This window comes from Capra hircus, chromosome 14 (assembly GCF_001704415.2).
Source record: "Capra hircus breed San Clemente chromosome 14, ASM170441v1, whole genome shotgun sequence".
Taxonomy (NCBI): domain Eukaryota; kingdom Metazoa; phylum Chordata; class Mammalia; order Artiodactyla; family Bovidae; genus Capra; species Capra hircus.
In genome coordinates this window covers 89,338,574-89,359,486 of record NC_030821.1, presented here as the reverse complement: position 1 = coordinate 89,359,486, position 20,913 = coordinate 89,338,574, and the positions used below count along the sequence as shown (strand labels likewise).

General features: G+C 38.2%; 1 protein-coding gene across 2 annotated transcripts in view; it reads right to left on the bottom strand.

Moving 5' to 3' along the window:
* The window catches only part of ADGRB3 (adhesion G protein-coupled receptor B3), an 883,764-nt gene that overhangs the window by 423,286 nt on the left and 439,565 nt on the right, over nt 1-20,913 (bottom strand). For both annotated transcript variants that reach the window (XM_005688755.3, XM_018058811.1), the window contains one exon: nt 17,697-17,805. In XM_005688755.3, the coding sequence (XP_005688812.1) occupies nt 17,697-17,805 (109 nt within the window). The remainder of the gene's footprint in view (nt 1-17,696; nt 17,806-20,913) is intronic.

Below are 20,913 nucleotides of genomic sequence, written 5' to 3'. Positions count from 1 at the left end.
TGTTTTGTAGTGGCAAAGAAAATGTTTCAGTATCTTCATCTTAACTATATCTCCTTTTTAATAATTTCTATGTATCAAGCTTTATTTCATTTCAGAACATATATTTGGATATATAAGCTATTGTCCAATATAAATCATTCCTTTGTGAATTGTTAAGTCCCTAATATAACATCCTACTTTGTGGTTATCAGCTGCAATTTGAACAAAATATTGTTCAGCATAGAAAGTTATGTGGTTTTCAAAGCCTATTGCTATTGGGTTTTCAATTCAGTGTAACTTTTCTTTAAAAGTATCTTTAGTCTTTGATGTAACTTTAAATGAAAAAAAAAAACACTAATTTTCCCCTAAGCCCAGAATATCTTAGAACATATACACACAAGCACATTCCTTCACATCTGCTCTCTCATATTCATAAGCCACAGACAAAAACAGAAGATAAAATTAAAGGGAACACATTAAATTAGCCACATGTCATTACTTACCTTTCTAAAGTTCTTCACATGAAAAATTTAAGTGAATAACTAATGCAAAAAAGTAGTTTTTGACTATTCAAAGATATCATTTAAGAATAAATGAGAACTAATTCACTTATGAATGCAGGAGGTTTTAACACTACAGAATTATTTAATGCATCTACAGAGATGGTTTATACAATTTTGCAAACAACAGGTGACGTATTACATGTTAAGGGACAGAAATTATAAAATTAAAGCTGAAGAGATTTGCCTCTATAAATCATTTAGAAGAGCTAGGATTTGACTAATGAGAAATAAATACATGGAAGAGAGGAGCTTCTTAAGATAGCGAAGTGCAAGTACCACTGAAATGTTTGTGGACCATTAGTGGCATTCTACTACAGAAGACAGCCCTAGAACAAACACACTTCCAAACAGACAGACATGACACCAGTGACTTTCCAGATTTAGTTATTGCATAAACCTGTAAATACAGGAATTGATTGCCTTGTGAAGTAAACAGTATGTGTACTCTTGAGATGAAAAACAACTACAACCATTCATCTCTCAGTGGACATTTAGGTTGTTTTCATGTCCTGGCTATTGTAAGTAGTATGCGATGAACATCAGGGTTCACACGTGCTTATGTACTGTCATTTTCTGAGGGTATATGCCCAAGCAGTGAGATTGCTGGGTCATATGGTAGCTTTAGTTTTTAAAAGAACTAAAACAACGTTGTAAAGCAATTATATTCCAAAAAGTGTTCATAAAACAGACAAAACAACAATCAAAAACTTAGAGTCTTAAAGAGTAGGTAGGTTGTAGAGCAATTATCCTTCAATTAAAAATTAAAAAAAAAAAAAAAAAGAGAGTAGGTAGGAACTTTAGAAGCTCCCTAGAGGAGCAGACTGTGCCTATGGGAACGGAGTGACCTAACCAAAGTCCCACATTTCATCAGTATCAGAGCCCACACCCTGCTCTATCTTGTCCACTCCCACTTACTAAGGGCCTAAGGGTCTACTACACACCAGATGATGTGTATATATGTGTGTGTACATATATATATGTATATATATAGATGTGTGTGTACCTGTGTACAGATATATATATTCATCTATATATCTTTAATTTTTACTGTAACTCTTCAGGAAAGAGACCATTACTTCTACTTTTGAAAGGAGCACCCTGAGGGGTTTGGAGATGAAGTGACACAGAGAAGTTCAGCTAATTGTGACACAGCCAAGATTTGCAGCCAGTCAGGCTCCAAAGCCAGCAAGTCTTTCTAGGTACAAAACAGCATATCAGCATTCACTGAAATAAAGAGCATCAGTCTTTAATTTGGGTCAGAGTTCTCTGTCAGACTCAGATGACAACCTTTTTATTTTTACTTTTGGAATTCAGTGAAGGAAACAATGGAGACGAGGAACAATTTAGTAAATAACTCTTGGTCTGATCAAGTAAAATATTTGGAAAGGGGAAACCATAAAAAGAAAAAAATTTTTTTAATGAAAAAGGAATTTAGCACTTCTTTTCACTGGTTATTGTTGTAGAGGCAAACCAGTATTAGCCATAGAGATATGCAATTATTGCCATAGAGACAGTTAAAATAGGACTGTTTTTCATATTCACACAAACTCATAGTAACATCCTTCTAATTCAGTTGAACAGCAAAATCAGAAAGATGGCCTGTGTGTGACAAATTTAGTGATTCCAAATCCTTATTGCATAAACCAGTAGAGACCAGACATACACAAATGTTGCTTTTAGTTAGCTTTAGGTTTTCTATTTCTATTCCAGTCTATAAATGAGCCTATCAGAGTCTGACGTTACTGTTTCAAACAGAAGAATGAAGTCAGACTGAGAAGACCTATCACTCCAGCATCATATATATATATATATATATATATATATATATATATATTCTTTTTCCAATCCTTTCGCACTTAGTTACTGCAGAGTGTTGAGCAGAGTCCCCTGTGCTCTACAGCAGGTCCTTGTTGGTTACCTATTTTACAGACAGCAGTGTGCACATATTCATCTTTTAGAGGCAGTGTCTCAGGGCACTAGGAAGCCATTCCGTCTCCAGCATGGCCCTGTGCTAATCTGAAAGCCTTTCCCTGACTAGAATCTTCCCCCTGATCTCCAGCTGATGGACTGAAGCAAAGCACTGATCCCTTTGGGCAAAGCTCTTTACAGCTTCCAGAGGGCACAAAAGGGACAGCAACTTCTTTGCCAAAACTCATGTTCTTTACCAAGAACAGTTAAAATTCAAATGAAAATGTTTGTGGTTAGGACACAAGTGAAACCCAAGAAATCTCAGTCTCGTTCTCACCAGAGATCTTAATTTCTGAAACTGTGGCTTTCTGTCTCAGGGCAGCTTTTACCATCTAGTCTAACACACAAAGATGTAGCCTTAGGACACACTTCTTCATCATCCCTGTAACATGCCTTTCATACTTTCAACTTTTTTTAAACATAATTTATTGAAGTGTAGTTCATTTAAAATGCCATATTAATTTCTTCTGTACAATCAAGTGACTAAGTTCTACATATATATGTATGTATATGTATATGTATATACATAAATTTACACTTATATATTCATATTTTCCATTAGAGATGATCACACCAAGCAAAGTCAGACAAAGACAAATATCACATGATGTCACTTACATGTGGAATCTAATATACAACACAAACTATCCTTCAGGCTTTAAACTCTTCTTTCACAGACATGCACAGCGATGCTAGAAGCCAGCTTGTCCTCTGCTTTTCCCTTCCTGCTTCTACACTGCTGAGCATCCCTATGATCCTATATGTTGTACATTTCCAACTGAGCTTTGTGTGACCTCATTAGATTTTTTCAGACAATGAGCATTTTCCCAGTAAATACAAAAATCCAAAAGAAATCCCAGGACTAGGCCAAAGATTTGGTCTTCATCTGGGCATTCTCTCCTGGACAGTTACTAAAGGGGTGGAGAATGAACGAATGACAAATAAGCTTGCGAAATTTTCCCCAGCCAAGATATGTCATAGAAGATTCAGAGAAAAAGCATTATTCAAGCATCCTTTAAAATGTGCAATTGGTCAGAAAAACAACTTTGAATTTTCTAATAAAATAGAAATATATGAAAATGATACAGTAAAAGAATACAAATGTTAGGACTCATTTTACTTTGATGCATAATAGAGACTGTATGAGTAAGATTCCCCTAGAATCATATCAAAGGCTACAGTGAAGAAGTAGGTTAGAATGTGGTTGGCTGAGCAAGATAATGCAACCCATCCTTAACTTTCAATTACTAAGATGCCAAGGGATAAAAATGCATCCACTCTGAATGGGAAGCACTGATGGGATCACACTGCGTGGGTGCCCTTAACGCTCTGGCAGCAAGGCTGCATTGGGAGCATTTGTGAAAGAGTTAATTTGGGAAGGACTCTAATACTAGGGATGCTTTACCAAAACATTTCCTGGAAAGCCTGAGGAATAAAATAGAAACAAACTAACAAAAACATTTTCCTATGCATTGTACTCAAATGGCTCCACTGAAAAGAGTTCCTTAGAATAACAGTCACTTTATGGCTAGGGAATTTTCATTAAAATGTGTACCCAGATAATGTATATATAAGGTATTATAAGAAAGGAGATATGCCAAAGTAGCAACATGCTGACTCTCTATTCTTTCTTCTTGAATATATACATCTTGTTAACAGTCTTTTGGAGTAGGGTAGGGATGGTTTGGGAGTTTGGGATTAGTACATACAAACTATCATGTATAGGATGGATAAACAAGGTCCTACTATATATCACAGGTAGCTATATTCAATATCATGTAATAAACCATAATAGAAAAGATTCTATTCTTTCTTAATGGCAAATTGAACCAGGATAAAGAATAGGTATGACAAACTGAGACAGTGTATTAAAAAGCAGAGACATCACTTCTACAACAAAGGTCCATATAGTAAAAGCTATGGTTTTTCCGGTAGTCATGTATGGATGTGAGAGTTGTAATACAAAGAAAGCTGAGCACTGAAGAACTGACACTTTTGAATTGTGGTGTTGGAGAAGACTCTTGAGAGTCCCTTGGACAACAAGGAGATCAAAGAGTCAATCTTAAAGGAAAGGAGTCAATCTTAAAGGAAATCAACCCTAAATATTCATTGGAAGGACTGATGCTGAAGCGGAAGCTCCAATACTTTGGCCACCTGATATGAACAGCTGACTCACTGGAAAAGACCCTGATCCTGGGAAAGATTGAAGGCAGGAGGAGAAGGGGTGACAGAGGATGAGATGTTTGGATAGCATCACCGACTCACTGGATATGAGTTTGAGCAAGCTAAGGGAGAGAGTGAAAGAGAAGCCTTTCGTGCTGCAGTCCATGGTGTCCCAAAGAGTTGCACATGACTTAGCCACTGAACAACAACAAAAGTAACAGATGCTATTAAGATCAGGAGACCACATGAGAGATTTATAGCATAGCAGTAGTTAGGAGTAGAGCTAAGAGTTGGCACAGCACAGGGACACTGGAGAAAACGTTTAGGATATCTGGGTTACTTGAAATGAGAAAGAATAGTTATTAACAAGGTTTTCTAGTCTGAGTTGTTTCAGGGACAAGAAACATTTTAAAATGACTTCATGAGTATGGATATATGAAACAGATCAGATAGATAAACCTGGAACTATGTAACTATTATTATATGTAACCATGATGTAACTATTTTCACCTCAGTTGACTTACAAAAGAATACAGTTCTACTGTTAATTTGAAACACAATTACATGATAAGAATTTTCTGTGTTAAGGTCCACAGTTATAATTATGAGAGTATTACTACTAGAAAATAATATTTTTTTATTTGGAGAGAAAAAAAGCACCTTGCAAAGACCTTTCCAACTCAGATAATAAACTTATTTATTTTTTATGCTCCAAAAAACTTTTTTAAATTACAAAGTACTTTAAGTAAGATGGACTAACAAGTTTATGGCTGGACTTAGTTGATTCATAAGTGTTCTTTCATTCTTGAGGTCCCGTGACTTTATAAACAGAAGAGAAAAATACAAAAATGGTAGGAAAGGTAGAATTTATTTAATATGTTAACTGGCAACTCAATCTGACAGCTTTAAAAAGTCATCTTAAGGAACAGTTTCATTCTAGATTTTGACCAAGGAGTCAGAGGTTGTAATGATGACAGGATGCTGATGGCTTCAATGGGTAAAGCTGCTTAAACTGTAAGAGCAAGTATCTGTGTCGGCCTCAGGAAGCAAGAGTATGTGAAAAAGAAACAGCATGGCAGCTAAACAACCTCTATTATATATCTGAAATTTGCTAAGAGAGTGGATCCTAAAAGTTCTAGTCTCACACACACACACAAATTGCAACTGTGGTCATGAATGTTAACTGAAATGATTACCTTAATCATTTCATAATAAATACATATATCAAATCATTATGTTGTATACCTCCAACTGATACAATGTTATATGTCAACTACATCTCAATGAAAAGAATTTAGGAAAAAATAAATCAATTTATTTTGGATCCTAAACTGTAGAGACATTTACATGGTCACTGAAGTAAGTTTTAGATGTTTGTTTATAGTATACAGATTTGGAAATCAACTTGTCTTATTTTTGTTGTTGGGTTCTTGGAGACATAATGGAGACATTTCCTTGACTGTCTCTGTCACACCCTATTTCTGTCAGGACACTTGGTCAGATCAACCACTGAAATACCTCCAGCATCTGACTTCTTGCATTATTTCCACTGGCATCAGGTCCAAAGCACAGAGCTCTCTTGCCTGGCCTATTACACTAATTACCCTCCCATCTCCGCATGTCCATTCATAATCTCGATGGTCTCCATAAGTCAGAAGGGTCTTTTCAGGACAGGCATCAATCTGGTCTGGTTCTTCGGCTCAGATTCTTTGGTGGTTTTGCATCTAGTTCAGACTTACAGTCAAAAGCCCTCCAGGGTCTGGTCCTCAGCCCCTTTCTGACTCCAGCTCCTTCACGGCCCCTGTGTCAGCCACCCCCCATCAGTGGCCTCCTTCAGGCTCCTAAGATGTCGAGCACAAGGACCCATCAGGGCGTCTGTGCTTATTCCTTCTGCTGGAAATGTTCTGTCACCACAGGTCACCACGCCTCACACACTCAGGGCATCTCTTCAATTAGCACTTCTCCACCGTCCACCCCCTCCCCTCTCCCCTTTCTGACCCCTCCTGATGGATTCCTTTACTTGTCTTCATATCACTTGGTATCACTGGGCATGTTAGACAGTGCTTGATTGACCTCTGTCTCTGCTATAAAACACAGGTTCCACAGAACAACAGCTTCATCTGGTCTGTTCACTGAGAAATCCCCAGAACCTAGAACAGAACCTGACACTCTCTTAATGACAATTAAATCCACGAGTTATTACCAGACTAGTATACTGACACTAGAGAACATCTGAAGGGGTTTCAGTTGGGTTGAAAGGAGAGCGTGATATCCCCAGGAGGAGTAGGTCTTTCCTGCCACTAGAAGCATCAGGCATGACCTTTTCTCAGCAGCCTCCTCAGACACTCACCCCCAACCATTTGTAATAACTGGATCATAGAAAATGCAATAAGGTAATTCCTATTAAATGAAAAATTTTGTTCAAAGAACTCAATGCTACGTATCATTCCAAACCACAGTTTTAAAAACAATGTTTGATCTATTTTCTCAAGAAAACTGGTGTGTTAGCATCATTAAAACAAACAAACAAACAAAAAAAGACAAGTATTTTTAGTTTGTTCTTTCTGACCTAAAGAAACACATACCACATGCTTCACATGTCTAGCAAGAAAAAGTGTAGTGAGCCAGACAGATGAGGTAGAATCTGACGCTTTCAGACTCAAGTCTAGCTGACTTAACCAACATCAGGTACTACAAATAAACAACCAAAAAGATGTTAAATTATGTATTTTTCAGGCTTGATGTCAACTGACTACAGGCACCTGTTTTTTCAAAAAAAGAAAGCGAAACAAGTGATGGAGATGTACAAACAACAAATGGAAACAGTGACAGGAAAATAAACCTAGAAAGAGAAGTCACTTCATTTTTATAATTACATCATCAGATTGAAGGTGGGTTTCTCAATGGAAGAACAAGATATTCTACTAAAGAAATGATTAAACTTATCTGTGAGTGTAAGAAGTAACACAGATGTGATGTTGATGAGACAGCACTGTGGAGAGAAAGGAGATGCCAAAATTGTATTATGCCATCCTTGAGATTGAATTTGGATTCGATTCCAGAAAATATCAAGTGTGAATGCTCATTATGAAAAGCCCAGTGTCTCGTATTTCTAAACCAAGAACAGACAGCAATATCTAGCTTGGCAAAGAAAAGTGTCTCAACGTTAATGTTTTAAAGGCATTGGCCTAATTGGATTAACAAGGGAAAATGGAAACTATACTTTTCAGAATATTCTCTTAGGGTGTATATAGGAGTGACTTCTGAAATTCCTTAATAAAGCTAATAATTACAACATATATTTTGAGACTTTTTAGCCTAATAATATTCCTTTTTTATTTGATATTGCCAACTTTGAATAGTTTTGAAAGAATAGCTGTGAGACAGCGGTAAGTAACATTGATCTGTGCAAAGTAAATCCTTAGCGATAACTGTATCAGAATGTTAAGGGTGAATCCATTTCCAAGCTAAAGAGCTTGGAAATATAGTTCTTGTTCATTGGGTATGCACTTTTCCTGTAAAACTGTTATGTTACACCATCAGCTATCAAGCAAGATGTTTCTTAACTCTACTGTTCTGAACTTTATTAGCAATTCATATTAACTACAGTATTCATTTTGACATGTTCTCTGTCTCCTGTTGATTACATGACATTGATTTTCTACTGTCTTATTCTGGAACATTTTATACTGACTATCTCTGACTATTCTTATTCTGACACCAGCAACCATTCTTTGTTTTTTTTATTTTCCCTGTCGACATTGATTTCTGTTCAATAACTTACATGATTTCCTTCCAGTAAAATGTGTAAATCTTATCTGAACATAAAGTATATTTCTTAACCTGGTTTATTACTATACCTACTTTTCCAGGTGACAATATATTCTAGAGATCTCTCCATACTCATACATAGAGAAAATTTTTATTTGGATATAATTGAAATATAACTTTAGCTTCAAGTGCACAACATAATGATTCAATATTTTTATATTTAGTGAAATGATGACCACAATAAGCATAGTTAACATCCATCACCACACATAGTCAGTAGTACTCTTTCTGGAGAATCCCATGGACAAAGGAGCCTGGAGGCCTACTCTCCATAGGGTTGCAAAGAGTCGGACATGGCTGAAGCAACTCAGCATACACGTGCACACACAGGCATCATCTTCCTTCCTACCCTCTTCTTCCTGTTCTGAGAATTGAAAAAGCTTCTTTGGCCTCAGCTATCACTCCTCAACATTCAAAAAACTAAGATCATGGCATCCGGTCCCATCACTTCATGGGAAATAGATGGGGAAACAGTGGAAACAGTGTCAGACTTTATTTTGGGGGCTTCAAAATCACTGCAGATGGTGACTGCAGCCATCAAATTAAAAGACGCTTACTCCTTGGAAGAAAAGTTATGACCAACCTAGATAGCATATTCAAAAGCAGAGACATTGCTTTGCCAACAAAGGTCCGTCTAGTCAAGGCTATGGTTTTCCCAGTGGTCATGTATGGATGTGAGAGTTGGACTATGAAGAAAGCTGAGTGCCAAAGAATTTGATGCTTTTGAACTGTAGTGTTGGAGAAGACTCTTGAGAGTCCCTTGGACTGCAAGGAGATCCAACCAGTCCATTCTGAAGGAGATCAGCCCTGGGTGTTCTTTGGAACGAATGATGCCAAAGCTGAAACTCCATTACTTTGGCCACCTCATGCGAAGAGTTGACTCATTGGAAAAGACTCTGATGCTGGGAGGGATTGGGCGCACGAGGAAAAGGGGAAGACAGAGGATGAGATGGCTGGATGGCATCACCGACTCGATGGACGTGAGTCTGAGTGAACTCCAGGAGATGGTGATGGACAGGGAGGCCTGGTGTGCTGCGATTCATGGGGTCGCAGAGTCAGACATGACTGAGCAACTGATCTGATCTGATCTGATCACTTCTCTGCAGTTGACTACCAAACATATATAATAACTGTTGCTTCTCTACTGATGCCTAAGACTGTTAAGTAGAAAGTTAGGCATGAACAAGGAGGGGTAGCCTCGCAGATTCAAGCTGATCTTTAAACCCCATCTCAGACAGGTCCCAGGGAAGTCCAGGAGAGCTCACAGATACGCTACAAAATAACCAGAGACTGTTCCAACTCAGGTACAGGTGCCCTAGGCACAAAATGGATACAGTCTAACCACAGGGCCTTCTCCAACTCCTGGATATGTGCTGCTGTGTTCTCCAGTGACCTTAGACAGCCAGGAGCCCATTAAGCATTCATAAATATTCTATATATACATATATCTTATATGACAGACTGAATTATGGGAAAAGCGTGCACAATAGAGCCCGTTGTTATGTAGCTTGTAACTGTCAATCCAACTGGTCAGTCCACACCTGCCTAGATGAATATGTAAAAGCCCTCTCTTGAAAACCCCTATACCTCATCCTTCTGAAGCCAGTGCCTCTCTTGGCTTGGCCCGCCTCTCCCTTGAGGTGTTCTTTCTTTTCGTTCTTTAATAAACTTGTTTTTGCCACATGTAAGACCTCAGATTCTTTGTGTCCTTACCAAGAGCCAAGATCCACAAAGGAGGATCCTCTTTGACCTTCCTAAAACTGGCAACAAGACTAAATTTTATTTTTCACTGGAGAGGTACATTTGCATTTAAACACTAATATGTGAAAGACATTCTCAAATATTTGTTGAATGAATAGGATTCCATTTCCTTGCTTCTTTATGACACTTCATTCAGTTATGGAATGCCATCATTTCTACCTTCAGAGTCTCAAACCAGTGACCATGTTTTGGGTTCTATTCTATGATCAACTCTTAATTATCTCCTGCATGGAGAGATTATAAAAATATTATTTAAAAGGATATTATAAAAAACCTTCTAGCCTTCAAGTCATTCTTAATTTCACCAAATTCTATTGCTGCTGTAACTGGTGTCTCTCCGGGGCACAATTCTTGCATCTGGCCGAGCCTCAGGAGCTCCCTATTCTCTTCAGAACCAGAAACTGTCTTACACCAGGCCTCAGCAGGCCTTTCCAACTTAGTCTCATTTCCTTGACTTCCGTAAATGGGCATCTTTATCAAAACAGACCACTTAGCCTCTAAACACTATCTCAACTTTGAGAACTCTATTCTGTTTTCACTAGAAGAACATTCTGGAATGTCACCACCTCCTTGCCACTCACTGTCCCTCAGATTGCTACCCTGTCAACAATCCAGCCATCCTTCATGGTATACTTTAAATGATTCTTTCTTTAAGAAAATTTTCCAATTCTTGGCGTGGAACAGCATCTCTAGGAACGAATCTCTGTAACGTTTGGTTTACAAGACACCACATACCAATGTATACTTGGTATTTTATTCATCTATGAAATCCTTTTAGGGGCACAACTAGACTGCAATATCCTTGTAAGATCATTCATACATTTTAATGACGTGGATCACTGAGGAAAGGCTTTGCTTAAGAGATAAATTCTTTTCATTTTTAATTGAACACAGTCAGTAGACTGCAACATGCCTCACATCACTGATCATTGAATTCAGTTTCGTGAACACAATTCAGGTTTTAAGTCCAAAATTAAAACAAGTAATTTCTAAAGAATAGGGTATTCTTACCAATAAATAAGGCAAACACAAGATGTTCCTTGAAGTGATTATGGAAATTACTAAAAATATAACAGGAAACTATAAAGCAGTCTGCAGTGACTTGCATGCAGAAAGTGAAGAGGAACTAAAGAGCCTCTTGATAAAAGTGAAAGAGGAGAGGGAAAATTTGACTTAAAGCTCAACATTCAGAAAACGAAGATCATGGCATCTGGTCCCATCACTTCATGGGAAATAAATGGGGAAACAGTGGAAACAGTGTCAGACTTTATTTGGGGGGGCTCCAAAATCACTGCAGATGGTGATTGTAGCCATGAAATTAAAAGATGCTTACTCCTTGGAAGGAAAGTTATGACCAACCTAGATAGCATATTCATGATTTGATGCTTTTGAAGAATTGATGCTTTTGAACTGTGGTGTTAGAAAATACTTTTGAGAGTCCCTTGGACTGCAAGGAGATCCAACCAGTCCATTCTGAAGATCAGTCCTGGGTGTTCATTGGAAGGAATGATGCTAAAGTTGAAACTCCAGTACTTTGGCCACCTCATGCGAAGAGTTGACTCATTGGAAAAGACTCTGATGCTGGGAGGGATTGGGGGCAGGAGGAGAAGGGGACGACAGAGGATGAGATGGTTGGATGGCATCACCAACTCGATGGACATGGACTTGGGTGGACTCCGAGTGTTGGTAGTGGACAGGGAAACCTGGTGTGCTGCAAATTCATGGGGTCGCAAAGAGTTGGACCCAACTGAGCGGCTGAACTGAACTGAGAGCAGCTGGAACGCATGCACTTGCCCTCTCACTCTGGTCATGTGAGACTGCACACGCCCTGTTCTGTCTGGGACTGCAAACAATGTCACATCTCCTGCTCAGTGACTGGCTTTATGCTACTGGCTCCAAGAATTCTAAATAGTTCTGAGTCATGAGTTTGACTTTCATCCCCAAATTCTATTTTCTACTATAATAAATATGCAAATGCTAAAAGAATGGACAGTTTCAAGAGAGAATGGTTAACAAGGTACAGGGGACCTGAGGCTGAAGTATGAGAAGAGGTTTGATTTGACCATAGGGAGATTCCGGAAGGTTTTTCTGAGAGGTATTTCAGGAAAGTGATGAAACATGGGGCGGAAAGGAAGAAAGGAGAAAATGTTTGAAGAGAAAGGGTAAAAAGTCAGTTTAAACTCCTCAAGGCATATTTTTCTTGAACAAAAATAACTTTAATGCAAATAATAGTAAGATATAGCCACACTGAGGTAACTGATAATAATATTTTAAAAAATATATTTAAACATTCAGAGTTTTACTCAAAAAATCAATAACTTACCTATTCAGTATATTTAGAACATATACAGTATATTTAGAATATAACAGTTTAATAAACTGAGGCATACTGAAATTTAAGTCTCTCTGTAGACATCAATGTTTCATATTCATTCATTTATTCAGTAATTACATAAGCTATTTAATAGTGTTTACTAATTGCTCACTAAATTTTATTCATTACAACTTATCATTTGTCTATTTTAATGTCATACTCACACATGACATACAAAAAATATTCAATTACCTTATAAATTCATTGGCTTGTTTAACATCTTTGTTCATAGAATATTTTTCTCAAGTCTTATGTTAATAAACTTCTTCTTGGGGTCACAAGTCTTTTGAGAAAGTGATCAGGGCAAGGGACCTGTTCCCTCCCACAGTAAACATGCTACATTTATACGAAAAAGTTCACAGATTTTTAGCATGTAAGAGCATTTCAGTTATCAAACACTAATACAGGCAGGGACACTTTTCAGATAAAAGGAGCTTCAAAAGTTTTCATGTGAATTATTTCAGAAGAAAGTCTAAATCTTTCTAAGACATGTCAGTCATTTTCCTGCCATCTTAATCTATTACCGGAACTTTTATTCTGATAAACAGTGCTGCTCCCACAGGCAGTATCGGCTCCACCCTGCTCATTTCTTTCAGAGCTTCTTTTTCATCATCTCAGCTATTCCATTTGCTATGTATGTGATCCTAACAGCACCATCTCTGCTCCTAACCCCTTCTACCTAAACCGGGAACCAGGAAAAACAGAAATACTGAACCTATATTTAAAGTTGAAATAAACTAAGCTATCAGCAAGGTTCTGAGACTCTTAATCATATGGTCTTTCTTTTATATGTGGTTATTTAACTCTTTTTTTGAGCTTATCTCTATTCCCAGAAAAGTGAGGAGGCTGTGCATACTGGCTTTACTTAAAAAAAAAAAAATTGTAATCTCTGAAAACATGATGATCTTTTACAGTTCTTTGTGGCATCTTACTCTAACACACTAAACAAGAATAGCCAGAAGGAATAAGCAAACTTTATTAATTACTACTTTATTTCTCACTAACATGCTGTGTGTGTGTTTGGAGGCCTGCTGGGATGTGTGTTTAAGTTTCATGTTGAATAATTAATATTTGGACTTAGGATATAAAATGAACGCTAACTCACACATTTCACAATTTGTCACTGCAAACTATTCTCTCTGGTGTCCTTGTTGTAAAACATTGGACATACCTGACAAGATAGTATGGTCATGGTTTTATTTATATAGTAGTATCAAATATGATAACATGAAGAATATGAATAGTAAGTAATTATTATTGGTATCCTCCAACTTGATATAACTGGGTTGTGATGGCTAATTTTATGTGTCAACTTGACTGGGCTAAGGGATGCCCAGGTGGTTGGTCAAACAACAGTTCTGGGTGTGTCTGTAAGTGTATTTCTGAAACAGACTAGTATCTGAATCAGCAGACTAAGTATAGATCTCCCTTACCAATGCAGGTGGGCATCATACCATCCACTGAGGGCCTGAATAGAACAAAAATGCAGAGGAAGGGAGAATGTGCTTTCTGTTTAAGCGGGGACATTCATCATCTCCTACCCTTAGACTCCAGCACTCCTGATTCCCAGGTCTCTAAATTCAAACTGGGACTTACACCGTTGGCTTTCTTGGCTCTGAAGCCTTCAGGTTTGGACTGGAACAACACCGTCATCTTTCCTGGCTTCCGGCTTGCTCAGAACTTCTCAGCCTCTGAAACTGCATGAACCAGTCTCCCAAAATAAATCGATTTCCATGTATCTACATATATTCTACTGATTCTGTTTCTCTGGAGAATTCTCACTAATATATGGATATTCTTTGGAAAAATCTTAAATATTATTGAGGATAACCTTCTTCTGGTCATCAAACAACAGTAAGTCAGTTCCTGTGCTAGTATCTGGAACAATAACAATGAATAAAATCTCTTCTGGCTAGTGTAATAATTGGGGGACATTTTTGAACAGGACATAACCTTTTCTTATATGGACAGTCAGTGCTGCATAAGGGAGCAGAAGGCCAGACAACCACACTGTCCTTACACAAGGCTGAAGGCAATATAGGATGATATTGGTTTTATTTGCAACATTAAACTGCTTTGAGTTACTATGCTTAATGTACTTCTTTAATAATGATAAAGGAAGTAGGTGAATCTAGGTAAAGCTTAATTTTAATACAAAAAATACACAAAGTTTTCAAAAATCTATTTTGGGAAGTCAAAAGAAGCATAAAGAGGAATAAACATCTGCAACTGATGGCTATTTTTGCAATTTTTGTTGTAAATAATACAAGTAACACAGGGAATTTGACATGCTGCTATTCAAACAGCCTAGTTACTAGACTCTAAGACTGGCTCTATTTTTTAAAGTTTTCTTCCAAACACATTTTGAATCAGTGCCATGTTTTGATCTGATAATACTTTTCCTCAGTAATGCATTTTAGAATTAGATGTTAACATTTACAAAAATCAAGAAAACAATAGCTCTTTGCTTTTACCCTTCATTTTTTTTCCTTTGTAAATTAGTTTGCAAATTGTCCAATTTTGCATAGCACACTTCCTGGTTCCTTCCTCCCCTCAAAAGTCACAGTCCTTTAGATGAGTGGTTCCATCTTGAGTGATCGGCAACCCCAAATCTCTGGAGGGTTTTCCTTTCATGTGCCCCCAATTTACAGACCAACATGTCACCCTCTTTTCCCAGAGACATTACCTTTCCTCTCTTTGCCCAGACACTTTTGAATGGATATTTAATCTGAATTTTCTCTCATTTCTGAATTCATCTTACTGAAAAGACACTATTTTCAGTCTTTTTTTTTTTCTCATTGCTCATAGCAAAGACTGCTCCCTTCATCCTTGAACCAGCACAAGATGCTAGACATGCACTCTGGGGAGAAGTCTGGGGTCTCCACCACCTCCAGAAAGTGGACTAAGACATAAGTCTAACTCATAAGACATAAGTCTAAGCCTGGGTTCGATTCCAGGATCAGGAAGATCCCCTGGAGGAGGAAATGCCAACCCACTCCAGTGTTCTTGCCTGGAAAATTCCATGGACAGAGGAACCTGGCGGGCTACAGTCCAAGATATCGCAAGAGTCAGGCGAGACTGAGCAACTAACACTTTCAGTTTCTTTCTAACTCATAAGACCTTGAGCTGCATAAAGATGGCCTAAGGGCAGAGAACCCTCTCCAGACCTTTGAGTACTCCACTATACAGGTTCTTCTCAACTGAAGAATACTGCCGGTAGTCAACCATCCATAACTTTTACAAGTTGAGGCTACCCTGCTGGAAGATATCTGAGTCAAATGAGTCCCTGTAGTTCTAAAGGACCTTCAAGTATAGAATGAACCACCATGCCATAACCATAAGGAAGTTATGTTCTATATCAGTTGAACTCCCCTAGTTAATCCGTCTACTAAGTTAGGTCTCTTTCTGATCTGCAAACTAAAACTTACAAAGCTTGTGAATACGAATATGAGGTAAGATATCTGGATTTAAGCACATCATTACCTACAGTCAGGGGTCTTTATGTGAAGACTGCAAAAACATGACAAGTGAAAGAAAACGAGAGTCCCAGAAACATCATGAGAGGAAGCTTTAAAGAAACTGTAAACAGTGCTGCGATGAACACTGGGTTACATGTGTCTCTTTCAGTTCTGGTTTCCTCAGTGTGTATGCCCAGCAGTGGAATTGCTGGGTCTATGGCAGTTCTATTTCCAGTTTTTTAAGGAACCTTTAAGCCAAGACAGGGAAGCAACCTAGATGTCCATCAGCAGATGAATGGATAAGAAAGCTGTGGTACATATACACAATGGAATATTACTCAGCCGTTAAAAAGAATCCACTTGAGTCAGTTCTAATGAGGTGGATGAAACTAGAGCCTATTATACAGAGTGAAGTAAGCCAGAAAGAAAAACACCAATACAACATACTAACACATGTATATGGAATTTAGAAAGATGGTAACAATAACCCTGTATGTGAGACAGCAAAAGAGACACAGATGTATACAAGAGTCTTTTGGACTCTGTGGGAGAAGGCAAAGGTAGGATTATCTGAAAGAATAGCATTGAAACATGTAAATTATCTTATGTGAAACAGATTTCCAGTCCAGGTTCGATGCATGAGACAGGGTGCCCGGGGCTGGTGCACTGGGATGACCCAGAGGGATGGGATAGGGAGGGAGGTGGGAGGGGGGCTCAGGATGGGGAACACATGTACACTCATGGCTGATTCATGTGAATGTATGGCAAAAACCACTACAATACTGTAAAGTAATTAGTCTCCAATTAAAAAAAAAAAAGAAACAGAACTATAAACTTGTATTCACTCAACACATACTATTTAGGAAGAATACTTCTTTGCTCTTGCAGGTTTTCTTTTAACCATAAAGAGAAATGTGCCATTCAGTTAACGTAACTGCTGGAGGCAGCAGCAGCAAATGGACCTGTGGTTTTGCTTCTCTGTGTAATGTCTCCTTATGGGAGACAGTGTTATAGGTGGCTAAAGGAGGAAAGATGCTTCAATTTTACCTATGCTAACATTACGGATCTACTACAGAGGGATCTGAGAGACACATGGTGTCCAAGGACTCACTCAAGAAAACTTCAGCGGCAGCAGCATTATGACAACGACCCCTAAAGGTCTCTCAAATGTCATCCCACCCCCATAGAGATTGAGCACTCCCATGGGACACCCAGCAAGAAAGTGGCTCATCTTTGAGAACAGTGTTCAGAAGCCCACAAAGGTTTATTCTTTATATAATCACACAGCATATACTATATATTTTCAACATGAGATTGGACAGTAATAAATGCTTGGTATATTTCTGTGCAGATAAATACAAGTAGGCCTATGTAAATGTATACATACACACATATACATGCAAGTGTGTGTGTATATGTGTGTATAACACATATGTTGCTTGGCCCATAGAAAAATCAGACACGAAGTATCCATAATACATTATCCACATTACTCAAAGATATAGCAATAGGTATGACACATAGAAATATATGGCTCAGATACCTGCAATGATTTTTTAAAATTTCAGTAAGATTTTGGGAAAACATCCTATTTCTTACCTACATTTCCAGTCATTAAGTATGAATTCTGAAAGTCCATCATCCCCATTCCAACAATGTGTATAAAATCTTCAATCACCTGCATTAATTCTATCGAGCCTGGATAAATCTACAAAAATAAACAAAGGTTAGATGGAATAAAAAAATCTACATAATAGAAAACATAACTCGAGTTAAAAAATGACACATGAAATCATAAATCAGCTCTGATTTATTTGAACACGTTTCTACAACTAGCAAAGCTGTAATTTTTGTTACTTCTTAAATTTATGTTTATTAATTTTATTTATTAATTTTTAAACCATCTAATAGTTGTATTTCTTGAACTAGTAGTTGAGAATGATAGCAAACATCACACAACAAGAACTCTGGAGATGATATGATACCATGATTGAAGAAACCTAAAATACTGTACACTTAGAAGTAGCATGTCTTCACTTTTGATGGGCTCCTTTCCTCACTTAATTACAACATAGAACAACCACAAATATAGAACAACCTCAAATAAGAAATTTGAGGGCATTTTACATTTTCCTGTTTTTTTTTTTTTTTTTTTTTTTTACTTAGGATCTACATGATGAACCCTGAGAGGAAAAAAACCCAATTATCAATACCATCATAAATATTTACATACTGCGAAGTTCACTGCAAAATAACTATCTTGGGAGAGACACATTTCTAATAATTATAATAGCCACTGTATCAATAATAATGTTGGCAATACTTGCAAGATCGTAACAGCTCTAGTGTAGGTATCTTACACGTACATACACAAGATACCCAAAACCAGACACTTCACAACCCTGGAAACAGATGTGTGTTTGCTAACAGATGACCTGATTCTGGCAATAGCTCATAAGAAGTGGAATGTGAGGTCCATTTAAAAAGACACATGAATTTTAGCATGTGTAACCCATCATGCTGAAGAATTCAGCCCACATTATATAACCATATTAAAGCAGAAAGTCTTTTGAAGTTAGGTTCATTTCTTTTAGTCATTCAGCTTCACTGCAGCTTCTAGCCATAAAAAAGTCAAGTGGATTAGACAGTCTTAGTGGCTTCCTATTTGCAAAAGCTTCTGCAGAAGGACACTCTGATAAGCAGAAAGACATGTTGGGCAGGGTGGCCAGTAGAATGGTATGTATATTTTCAGGAGCTGTGGCTGCACCAATCCAAAAATCAGACACTTCAAATGCATTATAGACTTACATATAGCTGAGGACATGAACAATGGCATAGATGTATGGCATAGAGAGCTGTAATTTTTTCAATTATGGGAAGATTGGGGGAGAAATGCTATTTCATTCCTACAGTTACAGTCATAAACTATGAATTCTGACAGTTCATCATTCCCATTCCAAAAACGTACAGGACATTTCCATCAGCTCCAAACTTCCTCCTGCTACTGCATTTTTTCTTCTGTTTTTGTGTAGGTGTATGTGTCTGTGAGTATGCGTAGCATGTGTAAACACACATTAAATAGAAAAGGCTTAATTCTCCCTGTTGAAAATAGAGAAGAGACTCCCTCTATAATTAACCCCTTGCTCCTCTCCCTTTTCTTAGGAGCATTTACTTTAGAAAATGTTGTTGTTCAGTTGTGTCTGACACTTTGCAACACCATGGACTACAGCACACCAAGCTTCCCTGTCCTTCACTATTTCCCGGGGCTTGATTAAATTCATGTCCATTGAATTGTGATGCTATCCAACCATCTCATCCTCTGTTGCCCTCTTCTTTTGCCTTCAGTCTTTCCCAGCATCAGGATCTTTTCCAGTGAGTCAGCTCTTTACCTCAGATGGCCAAAAGCATTGGAGTATTAGAAAATGAGTAACTGTTAGATCCTTTCTATGTCTTCTTTGCCGCTAAGTCACTTCAGTCGTGTCCGACTCTATGCGACCCCATAGATGGCAGCCCACCAAGCTCTGTTGTCCCTGGGATTCTCCAGGCAAGAACACTGGAATGGGTTGCCATCTCCTTCTCCAATGCATGAAAGTGAAGTCACTCAGTCGTGTCCGAATCTTAGCGACCCCATGGACTGCAGCCCACCAGGCTCCTATGTCCATGGCATTTTCCAGGCAAGAGTGCTGGAGTGGGGTGCCATTGCCTTCTCCTGTCTTCTTTGAAATGTATGTAAACATTTTTGAAAGCTAAATAGCTTCTTCCCAACTTAAAGAGCCAGGGATGTCTCAGTGGAAAGCGATCATCAGGGAAGGCAGGGCTCTATCTTGCATTGCTTTTGGGGGTGGGAAGGATCCTAATTCAGAGTTGCAAAACTGTCTGCAGGCATTAAGATACAAGAGCTTATTTTTTCTTTAGATAAAGTCAATTAAATAACAAGATGGTCATCCCAATTATCAAGTGAATTTAGGATGAACTGCCTGTGACAAATGGTGTTAAGCTACTGCTAAGTCACGTCAGTCATGTCTGACTCTGTGAGACCCCATAGACGGCAGCCCACCAGGCTCCCCCTGTCCCTGGGATTCTCCAGGCAAGAACACCGGAGAGGGTTGCCATTTCCTTTTCCAATGCAGGAATGTGAAAAGTGAAAGTGAAGTCGCTCAGTTGTGTCCGACTCCCAGCGACCCCATGGACTGCAGCCTACCAGGCTCCTCCATCCATGGAATTTTCCAGGCAAGAGTACTGGAAAGTCCACTTAAGCAAGAACTAGTTACTGTTTATCTTGAGGACAGAGTGTAATGATTGCATCCGGTTTGGCTGTTGAAAGGGTGAAGTTACTCTGCATCTCTTAGTGAATTGTCAGTGATGCACACCACATTCTGGCTTAATGCTTGTTCAATAATAAAACTTTCTTTGTCATCTACCTTTGGGAGAGGTTTTTCTAGGGTGGCAGCAGATTTTGTTTGTAGCAGATTTTGTTTTGTTTATATTTTCCAAACAGATTTCAAATATCATAGAACAAGGGCAGATATATATTTTTTTCTTTTCTTTTTTTTCCTGTAAAGGGTCAGAGAATGGATCTGTGGGTCATGGGGTGTCTGTTGTTCCAACACCCAGCTGTGTCCTTGCTGTACCAGAGCAGCCACAGATCCTGTGACTATGCTCCCAAACTATTTACAAAATAGGTGTCAGGCTGGATTTGGACCAATGGTCACAGTTTGCACGCTCCTGTAGAGACACACGAGCTTTCAGTACAACAAAGAAATGCCAATCACAATGTCATGATTGAAAATGACCCGTCCATTCCAACTACTATCTT